This window comes from Taurulus bubalis, assembly GCF_910589615.1.
Source record: "Taurulus bubalis genome assembly, chromosome: 7".
Lineage (NCBI taxonomy): Eukaryota > Metazoa > Chordata > Actinopteri > Perciformes > Cottidae > Taurulus > Taurulus bubalis.
In genome coordinates this window covers 12,968,692-12,981,470 of record NC_136595.1, presented here as the reverse complement: position 1 = coordinate 12,981,470, position 12,779 = coordinate 12,968,692, and the positions used below count along the sequence as shown (strand labels likewise).

Here is a 12,779-nt window from a genome sequence, read left to right as displayed (position 1 = left end):
ACAGTGCCATCACATTATTAAGCCCATGCATGCCAGCCGTTTCTATCTGGAGATAGATTATGTAAAACATGACTGCAATCATTTGTATCAATGTGATTTATATTCTTATAAAATATGAATTCATAACTCCTAAAGATACATTTTATACAGTGAATTGTTAAACTTTACATAAATATGATGTCTGGTTTAGGTTGACGCACACAGACACATTTATATATTTTCACTCTCACACACGTCAGAATGAGTGGGAGATGAAGCAGGTTGCTAATTTTAAAGCACAAACCACTAACTTTTTATGAATGAATACAGAAAACATCAACAGTTGATGCTGCTTGATCTAACTTTTGAATCAGTGCTGAAGGACATGCAGTGCAGAGTTGTGAGTGGATAATAGCAAATCTCAGTGGACTGTAGCATGGCTGAGTCATAATACATTTAAGAAACAAACACTCTTGAGGCAGCAGCAGTTACATAAAATCAGAATATAGTCCCCGGTTGGAGTTTTTCGTTTCTATTTTAACTGATTACTAGAATGAAACAACAAGTAAACGGTTTCTCTAGATTGAGACTGGAACATGTATTGCCCTAAATGTAAACATAATTTATTCATTATGGTTTTGTTGGTAGAAGAAAAAGCTGATGGTCTTCACAGTATTGTAAAGGTCACTGAGACTTTAATTATAAACTGACACTATTTCAGTTTCAGTGCTTTTTCATTTTTAAATTCTCATCTTGTTTTAATTTTAAGCTGCTTTTGTTTATTTAACATAATTTAATTCAATCACAGTTCCTTTCAGATTTGTACATTCTATTTTTTTCTTGGTTTGATTTGCTTTCTGCTTTTCTGTTTTGCCGTTTGTTTGTCTCTTTATTTTTCCTTTTGGCTTGTCAGAAGACGATGCTTATGTAGACAAACTGCCCACCTTTGAGAGACACTTTGATTCGTTTGCAGGTATAGTAAAGATCCCCTCAGAGAGGAAAGAGGACGGGTTGGGGGGAGCGATGCGATGTCAGTTTTCTATCTGTTTGAGGCTCTTTGAGTGCGTTGACATAGACAGATTCACCACTGAGTGTTTTTGTGCTTTCTCGATTTATGTCAGTCAAAGTCTGCAGGTATTGGGACAGTGAGTGGTGACATTTTTGGGGTATTTCTTTCCCTCATTCTGGCAGAGTTTCATCTTATTGTACATCTCAAATTATGAGATATGTTAAAATAACATCTCTTTGTCATTATCCTAATACCTACTTATTTGACTCGTCTACTTCAGGTTTTGTGTGCAGATTAGGGACACATTAATTTTATTCTTTTAAAATATAGCAGCATTTCAGTCAAATTCAGTAAAATAGAAATGTTTCTTTATTGTTTTGCCGACTCATACCTTTCCATACATGTGCGAGGTATTTAATAGATATGATAGCCTCACGCTCTGTCGTCTATCTGCGTTTATTTTTCTCTCTCTGTCACTCTCATGTATCTCTCGTTACTCGCAGACAAAATCTGCCAGAAAAAAGTGAAAGCAGTGGTGTCGCAAAAAGCTTCATCTATTCTATTGCATAACATTTTGTTTTGTTTTTCTACAAAAAAGTTTGAGTGCCATCCCCTTTGCCCATCTGCCCGCTCATCAGACCTTTCTCTCTGTTTTATGACTGTGCACCAGTGGCTGTCTCGCCATGTCACCATGGCAACCTTGTGTCTTTTCTTGGCAACATATTGTGTTTGTGCAGAGTGCAGTGTAGTCCCTCCCAGATACCTTTACTCTCAGACTGCAGCACCAGAGTGTGTTTGCATGTGTGCGTGTTCAATGAGCGTGTCTGAAGAGCTGCTTATCTGTGGGCCCTTGAGATCCATATTGTCAGTCAATCTCTCACACACTCACACTCAAACGCACACTCTCACACATACTGTCAGATTCAGAGCTGCTGCTCACAGAGCTGTTTGAAGTCTGGCATGAGAATTAGGCTGAATTAGACAAGCAGCAGCTGTTTGGTATTCATGGCATCCTCTCTCTACCGTTGGAGTAGCACGACAGAGCCTCAAGTTCAGCCAATCTCCACCTGGCCCTAGAGCCTCGGTCTACTCCCACACTTGACCCCTGACGCCCACCTGTCACACCTGTCACTCTCGCACTCTCAAGCCATAGAAAATCACAACCCCTAAACCCCGCCCTCTCTGAGCACCTACCCTTTTGTTCTCTTCATGAAGCGCCGCACTGCTCTCATCGCTCCATCACACAACAACTCTAAGTCCACTCACTCTGCAACACACCTTCACTGCTTGGGGCTCTACATAAAAAAACATGTATGGACAAGAACAAGCCTGCGCTTGTCTACCATACCACTATATGTAAACATAATTCCAGGTAGTGCTCGTCCTAGTCAAACTACACGTGCATCGCTGTTCAGGGGCTGGATCCTCCAAAGTCTGATTTTATATACTAAATGCATCATGACCAGCTGGAAAAGCTCCAAATGCAGCAGAGAAGTGAGGCAGCCTTCAATGTCCTGCATTCCAATGTTTTCACTTGGCTCCTTTAAACGAAGCAGCTTCTCCACGTGACCTCATCACAGGTTTAATGTCTGTGTCCTGTGGCAAGTGCAATCATTTCCCCTTCTCAAATGTTTTTGTTTAGATATTTATTATATTTCTTTAACAATATAGGCTTAAACAATCAAGTGTTTTACAATAAAACATGTAAAGAGAGTTTAGTTAGAGATTAGTAGGGAAAAAAAACATAATTATGTGGAGAGGAAATACGTTTTTTTGTTTTTCCTCCTATCAAGTTATTAATATTAGCAAATGTATGTCTAGCTCTAGTTAGAGAGACATCTCTCTGTGATACACTTAATACATGAAAGTTAACCAGGACTTTCTGAAAGCACTTTGAGTCATTGTCTCTGTGAGGCTAGACTGTCTCACCTTCATAGTCTGTGTTCCCTGGGGGATCCAGCCCCTCAACTTGGGATGTAGCATCTCTCTCCCTGTGCACCACAGTCCCTCCCCCTCTCTGCTCACTGTTGTCTCATGGCTGCCTCCTGCAGGCTGTCGTTAAACATGACAATCTGCTTCCATTTGAATAGTGTAGGCCTGGAGGAAAATGTGAGCACAGTAAGACGCAGAGAGAGAGAGAGAAAGGCCTAAAATAGATAAATGAAGAATCTGCCACTGATGAAGAAAGTAGTGCCAGTTTAAATTGCCACACCTTGGTGTAGAATTACCATTTTATGATGTTGCACGATAGAGAAAACACTGGCAACTACAAAACTGTCCTCTATCCTTCATTGTACATGTAGTTGACCCACTGCCAGCATCCAGCAGTACCCACCTGGCCCTCGCTCCACCTGACTCCTGTCTTTCCTCATGCTCGCAAGCACCCACAAAAAAACCATCCACCGTGTTGTCTGATGCTCTGTCTCGGCTTGTCCCTCTTCGGCCCCCGGCCTCCACCTCCACGTTTCACCCCACTGTGACGTGTGATAGACCTGCCATGTGAGACTCACGCTACTGTCCTTCTCTCCTTCCCCCTCTCTCACCTCTCCTCACCCACTCCCCTCCCTTTCATCCCTCTTCCTCCTCCCTCCTCCCTTTCTCCGGACCCCACCTCCCTTCCTTCCTCCACCCCTTAACCCCACACAGAGAATGACCAGCCATCCCTTGTATGGTTTGACAGAGGGAAGTTTTATTTAACCTTTGAAGGTAAGTTTTCTCTGCACCAGAGTAGCGTGCGCACACACACTCTGCTGAGGCTCATTTGTGCAAGCTTCGCCCCCTCCCCTGACCTGGCCCTTCTCTCCTTCCTCCCTTCCTTCTCCTTCCTTTTCAATCCCTCCATCGCCCTAACCCACGCCATGCAAACTCCTGGCTGAGCCCTCCCCTCTCTCCTCATATCCAGTCAACTATGCAGTCTTGTCATATCTTCCTCTACCTTCTCTTCCTGACATTGTTCATTCTCATTTCGTCTGCGCTGACCGCCCTTCATTCCCTGAAGAATCATCGTTCCTCTTGTACTTTACTAATCTCTTTGTCGTCACTTTTGGTCGTTTGGTTTTTGGTTGGATCTTTGGGCTCTCTGATCTTCTTTGATCTTGTCAGAATAATTCAGCTTTAACAGCATGTCTGGAAGAAGCATGCACATCTCTCTGTCTCTCTCTGTCTGCCTCTCTTTCCTTTCTCATCTATCTGTGCTTTATTCAATCAAAATTCAGAGTGTAATGTACTATATAAATAATTATAAAGGGGTTTTATTTGAAGTAATGTTTAACTGTTGTGTTTAATTATTTCACAGTCAAAGAACAGAGAGAAATGGCAGTCCTCTTTACACATAACCTGATGTTTTCATTCCACCTTACTAACACAAATATTGTTCTCCTTTCAAGTAGTTTTGAAGTTTAATTTTATCCCTCTGTGTGTAGTTCTCATTTCATCCACACACTACTGGTTTGGAAGAGTAGAAAGAAGAGTATAGAGTCCTGGTTTGGGAGTTATGTATCTATTCTTAATCTATTGACGTCAGTTGACTGTTGCATTGTAAAACTGGGTTGAAGCTACTATACATTGAGGTTTCGTGTAACCCTGACTTTGGCTATAACAACCAGAAAAGATAGTAAATGGCAATGAATTCAGCACATTGGATGTTTAGTTATTGACATAAGTTGAGTGTGTGTCTTGCCATGTTCAGACTGTGTGTGTGTGTGTGTGTGTGTGTGCGTGTGCGTGTGTGTGTGCGTGCGTGCGTGCGTGCGTGCTGCCTCCAGGCTGCTCCAGAGGGCCCAGTCCTCTCACCATGGGGGCTCAGGACACTCTTCCTGTGGCAGCCGCGTTCACAGAGACGGTCAACGCCTTCTTTAAAGGAGCTGACCCCAGCAAGTAGGTCAACAAACAGCTCTGCATGTTCACAACATATCCTGACATGACGTTTGACAGAATGAAGCATTTGTAACTGTAGTTTATATACATGTTCACGTTATTCACAGGCATGTTTGACACAGTTTATGATATAAATAGAGGGGTTTTAAATGTTATGATATGGCTAGTATAATTTGACTTCATCTCCGCACTGTAGCTTCATGTCAACCAGACCTCACTGATTTCGTTTTTAGTATTGACTAGGGTTTTTCCAATCATGATCTGCAAATTATTGAATATATACAGGCTGTGATGTGAACAAAGTTATGTGAAACAAAAATGGGCGTAAAGCTGTCCCATTGCAAAAAAAAATTTTAAGAGAGAAAATACAAAGAAGAAAAAACGAGAAATTGACAAATGATGTATGCAATGTACAGGTTCTGTCTCTCTTCTAACACGCTTGTTGTCGTCCCTTTCCTCTCAGGTGTGTTGTGAAGGTCATAGGTGAGATGGTTTTGTCGTTTCCGGCGGGCATCACACGGCACTTTGCCAATAACCTGTCCCCCGCTGTGCTAACCTTCAGCATAACCAACTACAGCCGACTGGAGCATGTGCTGCCTAACCCCCAGCTCCTCTGCTGGTAATGACACCACTGTGAACTCACCACCTCACTCAAAACAAATAATAGATGCAGTGATGAAGTGAAAAGATGTTCTAACTTTATCCTCCTTACATGCATAGTTCAAGTCTGAATGCTTGATTGTCCATCTTGGAATTAATTATATTGATTATAATTCAACTACACTTCATTAAAACCAAATCAAACACTCATTGTGCATATACGTTGTATTAATAATAATTTCACCTGAACAGCATGTTGCATCATTAATCAAAATGAGTCCCCTTCTTATGTAAATATTAGTTACTCCGAATCAACTTTGTTTGCAATTCATTATGTATTTTTCCTAATGTGTTCACACACAACAAATCCTACTCATCACACTGACTGTATGGTATAGTAACAGAGCAAACTTGATCTACATATAACAGTTCACACACAAGGAAAATGTCAGGTGTTTTATAATTAAAATGTATAATGTATGCAACAGTGTAACATTATCTAAAAGAAACTTGAAACTTATAGTACATTCTTTACTAAAAACTAACAAAGTTAAGATGTGCAGACCTTTTTTGGCTCACTGTGAAATGAAAATGCTGACCAAAGCCTGTAAAACTCTGTGTTATTGCCAAAAGAAGCTTGTTTCCACTGGTGATGCATTCATTTGACAAATGAAGAAACATCAGATTCCTCAGTTTAATCATGTTGATCAGATCATATGTAAAATGTCATATTTCAATCATGCTTTTACCAGCGACACCACCACACAACCCAAGGCAGATGCCAAGGACTTCTGGGTGAACATGCCAAACCTGATCTCCCATTTAAAGAAGGTGGCAGAGCAGAAGCCTCAGGCAACGTACTACAATGTGGACATGCTCAAGTATCAGGTGAGCTCGACCCCCTGGGGAATTATTACTTGACATCACTAAGAGAAGGGGTTCCTCTTTTTAAAATCCAGTTTTTGGGGTGGGGGGGGCTTATGTAGATTGTAGGAGCAACGTGACATATGTTGGAATCCCAAAACGTTTCCTATCCGTGTGTAGGTATCAACGGAGGGGCTTCAGTCGATTCCTTTGAATCTAGCGGTGAGTTGGCGATGTGAGCCCGCCAGCACTGACCTGAGGATAGACTACAAATACAACGGGGAGGCCATGACGACGCCGATGGCCCTGAACAACGTCCAGTTCCTCGTCCCGATCGATGGAGGGGTTTCAAAACTTCAGGCTGTCTTACCTCCTGCTGCATGGTACAGTCTAAACTGTCTTATAGTGCTGAGTACCATTTAGATTACTCGGCAGTATGTCATTCATACTAATATACAACATGTGTTGAATGTATATTAAGAATTACAGACATAATTAGACCAGGTCGGGATTGCACTTACCTTCATGTTGGTTTTGCTGACCTACAATGGAAACGCTTGTACAGCATCACAATCCTACCAATAAAGTACACACTTTTCCTTAACAAAGGATTTACTCTATATATTTGTATATAGTATCTGCACAAAGGTTTTGAATCTAAGATGGTTTGACTTTGTCTTTCGATTAGTCTTTAGAAGCTCCCTCAATGCGTTTGTCTGTCTTGTAATCTCAACAGGAATGCGGAGCAGCAACGAATCCTTTGGAAAATTCCTGATATCTCACAGAAATCTGAAAACGGAGGTACGTACAGAATGATTCATATCGTTTAGCCTTATACTCGGATCCTCATATTTTATCAGCAGAAGAGTTGAAGCAGTTTGCAGAGTTAGCCCTTTGTCTTTAAAATGTATGCATAGCCCTGGTAAAAAGAAACATGGGCACAGCCTCCAAACATTGCTCTGATCTTACTTGAGTTGTGACAGATAATGTCACAATGTCGTTTTAAACGCTGACCTATAACCTGCACGAGGAGAACATGATGCCCCTCAGGAACCATGTAGTTGTCAGCTTTGTCTGAGGTAAACAATGCCCACAAGAATGCTGTTTTCAGTGTGATGTCACGCTGCAATGTGGCTGTTTCAGGAGCTTCTCTTATTCTCTTATTTAACTTTAGTTTCATCTGTGTCGGACTTGAAAATCTGACATTGGATGTACTTTAAATTGTCTGTTCCTTGTTTTCTATGTTACAAAGTAGAGAGCCCCAGATCCTCATCTGGTCTCCAGAAGAAGGACACTTAACTAGATGATATAAATATATACAAGATAGAAAACGTAACCAGGAATGATCAGTTTAGCTTAGCTTCTTTTAAACATAGTTGACTTTGAAATGTAACTCTCTAATAGCCTCAAAAAAACAAATCTTATATGATTGTAATTTTCTATCAATTGAGTCTCATTTAGTGCTTTCTTGAAATCTGTATCCAGAAAACATTTTTGAATTGGCATTAAAAGTTTGGAAATAGTAACATATTTCGTCATCTAGAGTTGCTTTACTGCATTTTTCATTTGGTTAAATCAGAGCCAACACTTCAATCGTTTCAGAAGCTGCTTACCCTTGAATTCACCGTATGAAATGTTGGGAATTAGATCATTTTCCCTTCACCCTGAAGTCATTCCTTGTGGCCGGCAGACATCTTTCTAAAGTCCCCGTTTTCCCTCAGGTGTGGGGTCGTTGTTGGCGCGCTTTCAGCTCACAGAAGGCCCCAGTAAACCGGCTGCACTGGCAGTGCAGTTCACCAGCGAGGGCAGCACCCTGTCGGGCTGCGACATCGAACTGGCCGGGCCGGGATACCGCTTCTCTCTCGTCAAGAAGAGGTTTGCCGCAGGTCAGTTTAGCATTTTAGTAACAACCATATGGAAACCAAATGTTCTTTATCAGTATCACGAGTGTCAAATAATAGCTTAACTCATCCAGTAGATCAAACCTTTCTCAACCTTCTGTTGTTTGGTTAATTTATTTTTTGTTCCCTAATTCAAGTAAAGTCACTAAAAGTCATGATCATCATCGTTGTTTGATGTCAAACATCAATGTAAGTTATGGAAGATTAGTTATTTCATCAGTTAGTGTCATTCATTTTTTTAAACTACTACGTACATACTTTAAAATATGTGTATTAGTGTCTATTATTGTGTATCATGGTATAATAGACTTTCTGTTAGGGTGGACAATACATACTTTTTTTATGGTAATAGTTGCAAGTAGTAGTTAGTAGTCATTTAACCGCTGCATGAAATTCGAGATTCCTTTTGTATTAAGCTATAATTACTGCAGGTTGATGATAATAATAATAATAATAATAATAATAATAATAAATAACGCAAGACATAGTTTATTTATTAAAATAAAAATGTATAAACAAAAAACTTTAAAGTGACAGTCTTATGGTCATTGCAACCTAAAAAGATTTTTCTGATCTCAATCTTCTGCACTACTTAGTTTTGTGTGTTAGGTTCATTGTCACGACCTCCATCACTGTGTATCATGGAGTGTGTACTGAGGTTAGCAATAGATCTATTCAACACCTGAAACATGACACCTAAACATTTCATTGATGCTTTTCAGGAAAATACCTGGCCGACAACTAACTACTGAGAACAGCACTGCTGAACAGAACAATCTCAGTGGACTGAGGTTGACACAGAGGACGGAGGACATGCCGACGCCAGACAGCCCACCTTCCATTAACCTTTCTGAACCCTCACGACAGGTCCGCAGCCTACCCAGCAGTATTGTATAACTTGCATATAGCATTGTGGAAACTGTTTTAGGTCATGTAATTATCGTATTTGTATTAATTTCATAACATCTGTATTGCTGCAGTTAGACACCGGGGTTATTCCACCCTCTGAAGTCGGTGCCTCTGTCTCTATCCTCCTCTGGTCAATGTGTGGTGGTGTTGTTGTATAGTTTCACTGCAGCTGCCTGACGTAAGACATGGACAGAAAGAGCTTTCGGACCGTTTTAGAACTCTAGGAAGATTTAGCCGTAAAAATACCCATGAATAAGATCTTTGCGGTCAGACGCACACGTCAGCCTCTGACACAAAGTTTAAGTTGAAGCAGGCCCTAGGATAATGCATCGTAAGTTGTACACCTGCATTAGCAGATAGAAAAATCCGCTCTTTAAAGAATTCTTCTGTCGGAGTCTGAGCTCAAAGCCTGAGACGGCAGTCCCAACTGTCTCGCACTGACGGTGGCCGATTACGTGTCTTTTACCAGAAAGTAAATGCATTGATGCAGTTCGACCCATGTTGTCACAAGCCGTTAAAAGAAATGTTTCTTGTTGGTGCTTGAAACATTCTCAAGTTACTACAAAGAGAGAAGAAAAAAACTACATAATCATGCATTACCTACTGGTACTACAGGGTCACATGACATTGGATCGCATCCTTTTTAATGTAAATGCACTGATCAGTCAATCAAACTGTTAATTTAGTTTCTCTGTAATATACAGACATAGAGAGGTTTTTAGCTAGTTAGGCAGCTGCAATGATAAATCCATTTACTGGTTGCAAAATAAGAACATCCGTTTTCCTGTCAGAACAGAAGAAGTGTACAAAGTGTCATTTTAAATCAGTAATATATATCTTAAAGGGCGTTTGGTGTTTTCCTCGTATTGTCAGATAGCCTTTCTGTTGTTCCCAGGACAGCAGTGATAGACTCCAGAGTACATGACAGCATTCTATTTTTATTTATTGATGACGATGATTTGTTGTATAAAACGTGATTCTGTATATGGATAGAATTTGAATGGTATCACACAACTCAGAAGCCCGAAAGGTATAAATATTTGAAATCTTTCTCTTTTTTTGTTATTTGTGTAGTAACCTGTGTACAGTATAAGGTATAATTTTTGAATTTATTTCAGATATAATTTTTTAACTCCAGTGCAATGGAAGATTTGAGATATATATGGGTAAGGGGGGTAATTTAAAGAAAAAGATAAATATCTTCCTGGATGCTGTGTCATGCTTTGTGAAAGCAGTGTTAATGTAGAGTTAGTTATATCGTGGACAAGAGTCAGTTTGACATCTTTTTTTTCCTTTTTTCAAGAGTTAATACCACTTGTATTTGTCCGTTTGACATGAGGTTGGAGCCAGAAGTCTGTTATCTTGGTATAAACACTGTACACAGCTAGCCTGGTTTTATTGGGGGTTATCAAGATGTAACATGATTAATTTCTGACTTTGGCGGTTCCTGCACTTTTCCTGCAGCGTCGCCATCAGATCAAATGTTACCAGTATTTTGGATTATGACCTTTGGACAGAGCCAGGTTAACCGGTTTCCCCGGTGTCTGAGCTAAGCTAACCATCTTGTGACTCCAGCTGATCATTTAACATACTCGGCAAGATAGTGAATCAGCGTATTTCCGAAATAGTTTAACGTTTCCTTTTAATAAGGTCAAGACAATGACTCCATAAGCAATCAGTTTTCCTCTACAGCGGTGATGACGTTGGTGGTACCAGTACTGGAACAGGATTTGTTTACTGGGACCAGCTTGTTTATTTTGTATTATTCAAACCTCATCAAAAAACACTTATTAATACAACATTCTCATTTCCCCACATCTACCTGGCCAGTTATTCCTCAGCTTGTAACACATGTCTGACCTGTTTGTTTTCCCTCTGTGGAACCTAAAGTCCCTGATTATATCACGAGCTAACCTCTGATCATCCAACCAACGCTTGAATCCATGGCTTTATTTTGCATAATTGTAACGGTCTCTGTGAGATGACATGAGTGGAATGGGGTTGTGGAGCGAGGTTACGTTGACCAAAATACTTTTCTCTTTTGTTCTTCTTTTTTTAATGCGTGTGTGTACCCCGGACAGTCAGTCCTCTTGTTAAGGAGAATAAGCTGAATATTTTTTAAACGGATAAAAATGAAAAAATATTATATTGTTAAATGTGTAATAAACACTGTGCTGATGATGTTGAACTTCCTAAATGCTCTGACACTCAACACGAAGAACAAAAAGTGTGTGTGAAGTGTAGCCGAAGATCTCCGTACTGTCCTGTGTGTCGGCATTCTGCTAAATGCAGCCAATCATGATCCTCTCAGAAGCCTTGGAGGCCGAATTTAGGACAAGAGGACTATTGACAACGATACTATTTTAAACAATAGAGTTCTTTTGATCGGGCGTAGTTTTAGACATGTTATTTGGATTATAAAAAGATCAGATTTGTCTTGTTTTGATCAGATTTATTCCTGTGCAGACTCTAGTCTAAAAGAGCATTGTGGATTTCTCTGAGGTTGCATTTAATGTATCAATGCAAGGTGATGATGATCGGTGGCATTTAGCTCCCATATTACTTTGGTAACAGTTTCCTCTCAGTCATTTGAGTCCTTCTAGTTGAGTGGATGATCAACATGCCTGACAGGAAGCTGTGACCTGAAGCTATCAGTGCAACAGTCACTACAGCATTATCTACAGAGGCCCACCACACCCACCCACCATCATGCATCGGTTTTAAATTACTACACTACAAGTGTGTTAGTTGACAGAATTATCTGGCAACCAGCATGACTTTGAAAGTCATGTTGGTTGCCAGATAATTATTTGCATCATCTAGTTAATAAAATGCAAAGCTTTTACAGATCTTCATCTCTGTGGTGAATTTGTCCTGCAGTAATTCATTATTGCATGCAGAGCATGAAGTAAAAGGTGGGGCATCCATGATGATAGATAGTACTGAATTGACGTGCTGTGCTGAGTGTCAGTTCCCTGTATTAATGTTGAGAAGAGAGCAGGGAGTGTGTTTATGTGTGCTATAAGCCAGAATGCTTTTTGGTTCTGTCCCGTTAACCTCAAAACACATGTGCAAGCTGTTTGTACAGTACATAACAATGCTAAGATGAACTGAGAAACTTAGTTTGCTTCTTTCCAAAACCAATAAAAGTTATAACTGGAACAATGTTTGCAGTTTTCCTTGTATTTTTTGTCTTTCTCATGAATACATACAGAAAGGTGTGTGTGTGTGTGTGTGTGTGTGTGTGTGTGTGTGTGTGTGTGTGTGTGTGTGTGTGTGTGTGTGTGTGTGTGTGTGTGTGTGTGTGTGTGTATTAATATTAATTCGTGGATTAGGATGCTAATGTTTAAGGCTTTTCTGTGACATATTGATGTTTTGACGGTCTTACTGACTAAAGGTTTGCTGAAGTATTGTTCGGTGTCCAGGAGTGCAATTTTAAAAATATGTCACACCTCACAGAATGTAAGCCCCCTCTGCAAGAAGATTTATTTGACAAAAAATAGCAAAATGATAGAATAAAACTCTAGTTTCCGATACTGCAAATACATGAAAGTAAAGAAGGACATTGTATAAACCTGCAAACTTGTGGATTCTGGCTGCATACAGGACTGAAACCCAGGCTGAGACATCTGGACAGATGT

At 40.2% G+C, this 12,779-nt stretch overlaps 1 protein-coding gene across 1 annotated transcript in view; it reads left to right on the top strand.

The window, feature by feature from the left end:
* sgip1a (SH3GL interacting endocytic adaptor 1a) overlaps positions 1–8,974 on the top strand; it is a gene marked incomplete at both ends in the record, with an annotated part of 64,088 nt that extends 55,114 nt beyond the window's left edge. Inside the window, 9 exons of the mRNA XM_079221568.1 lie at positions 893–952; positions 3,635–3,694; positions 4,753–4,864; positions 5,328–5,483; positions 6,217–6,352; positions 6,509–6,711; positions 7,065–7,129; positions 8,050–8,214; positions 8,952–8,974. Of these exons, the coding sequence (XP_079077694.1) occupies positions 893–952; positions 3,635–3,694; positions 4,753–4,864; positions 5,328–5,483; positions 6,217–6,352; positions 6,509–6,711; positions 7,065–7,129; positions 8,050–8,214; positions 8,952–8,974 (980 nt within the window). The remainder of the gene's footprint in view (positions 1–892; positions 953–3,634; positions 3,695–4,752; positions 4,865–5,327; positions 5,484–6,216; positions 6,353–6,508; positions 6,712–7,064; positions 7,130–8,049; positions 8,215–8,951) is intronic.
* Between the last annotated feature and the right edge of the window lie 3,805 nt (positions 8,975–12,779).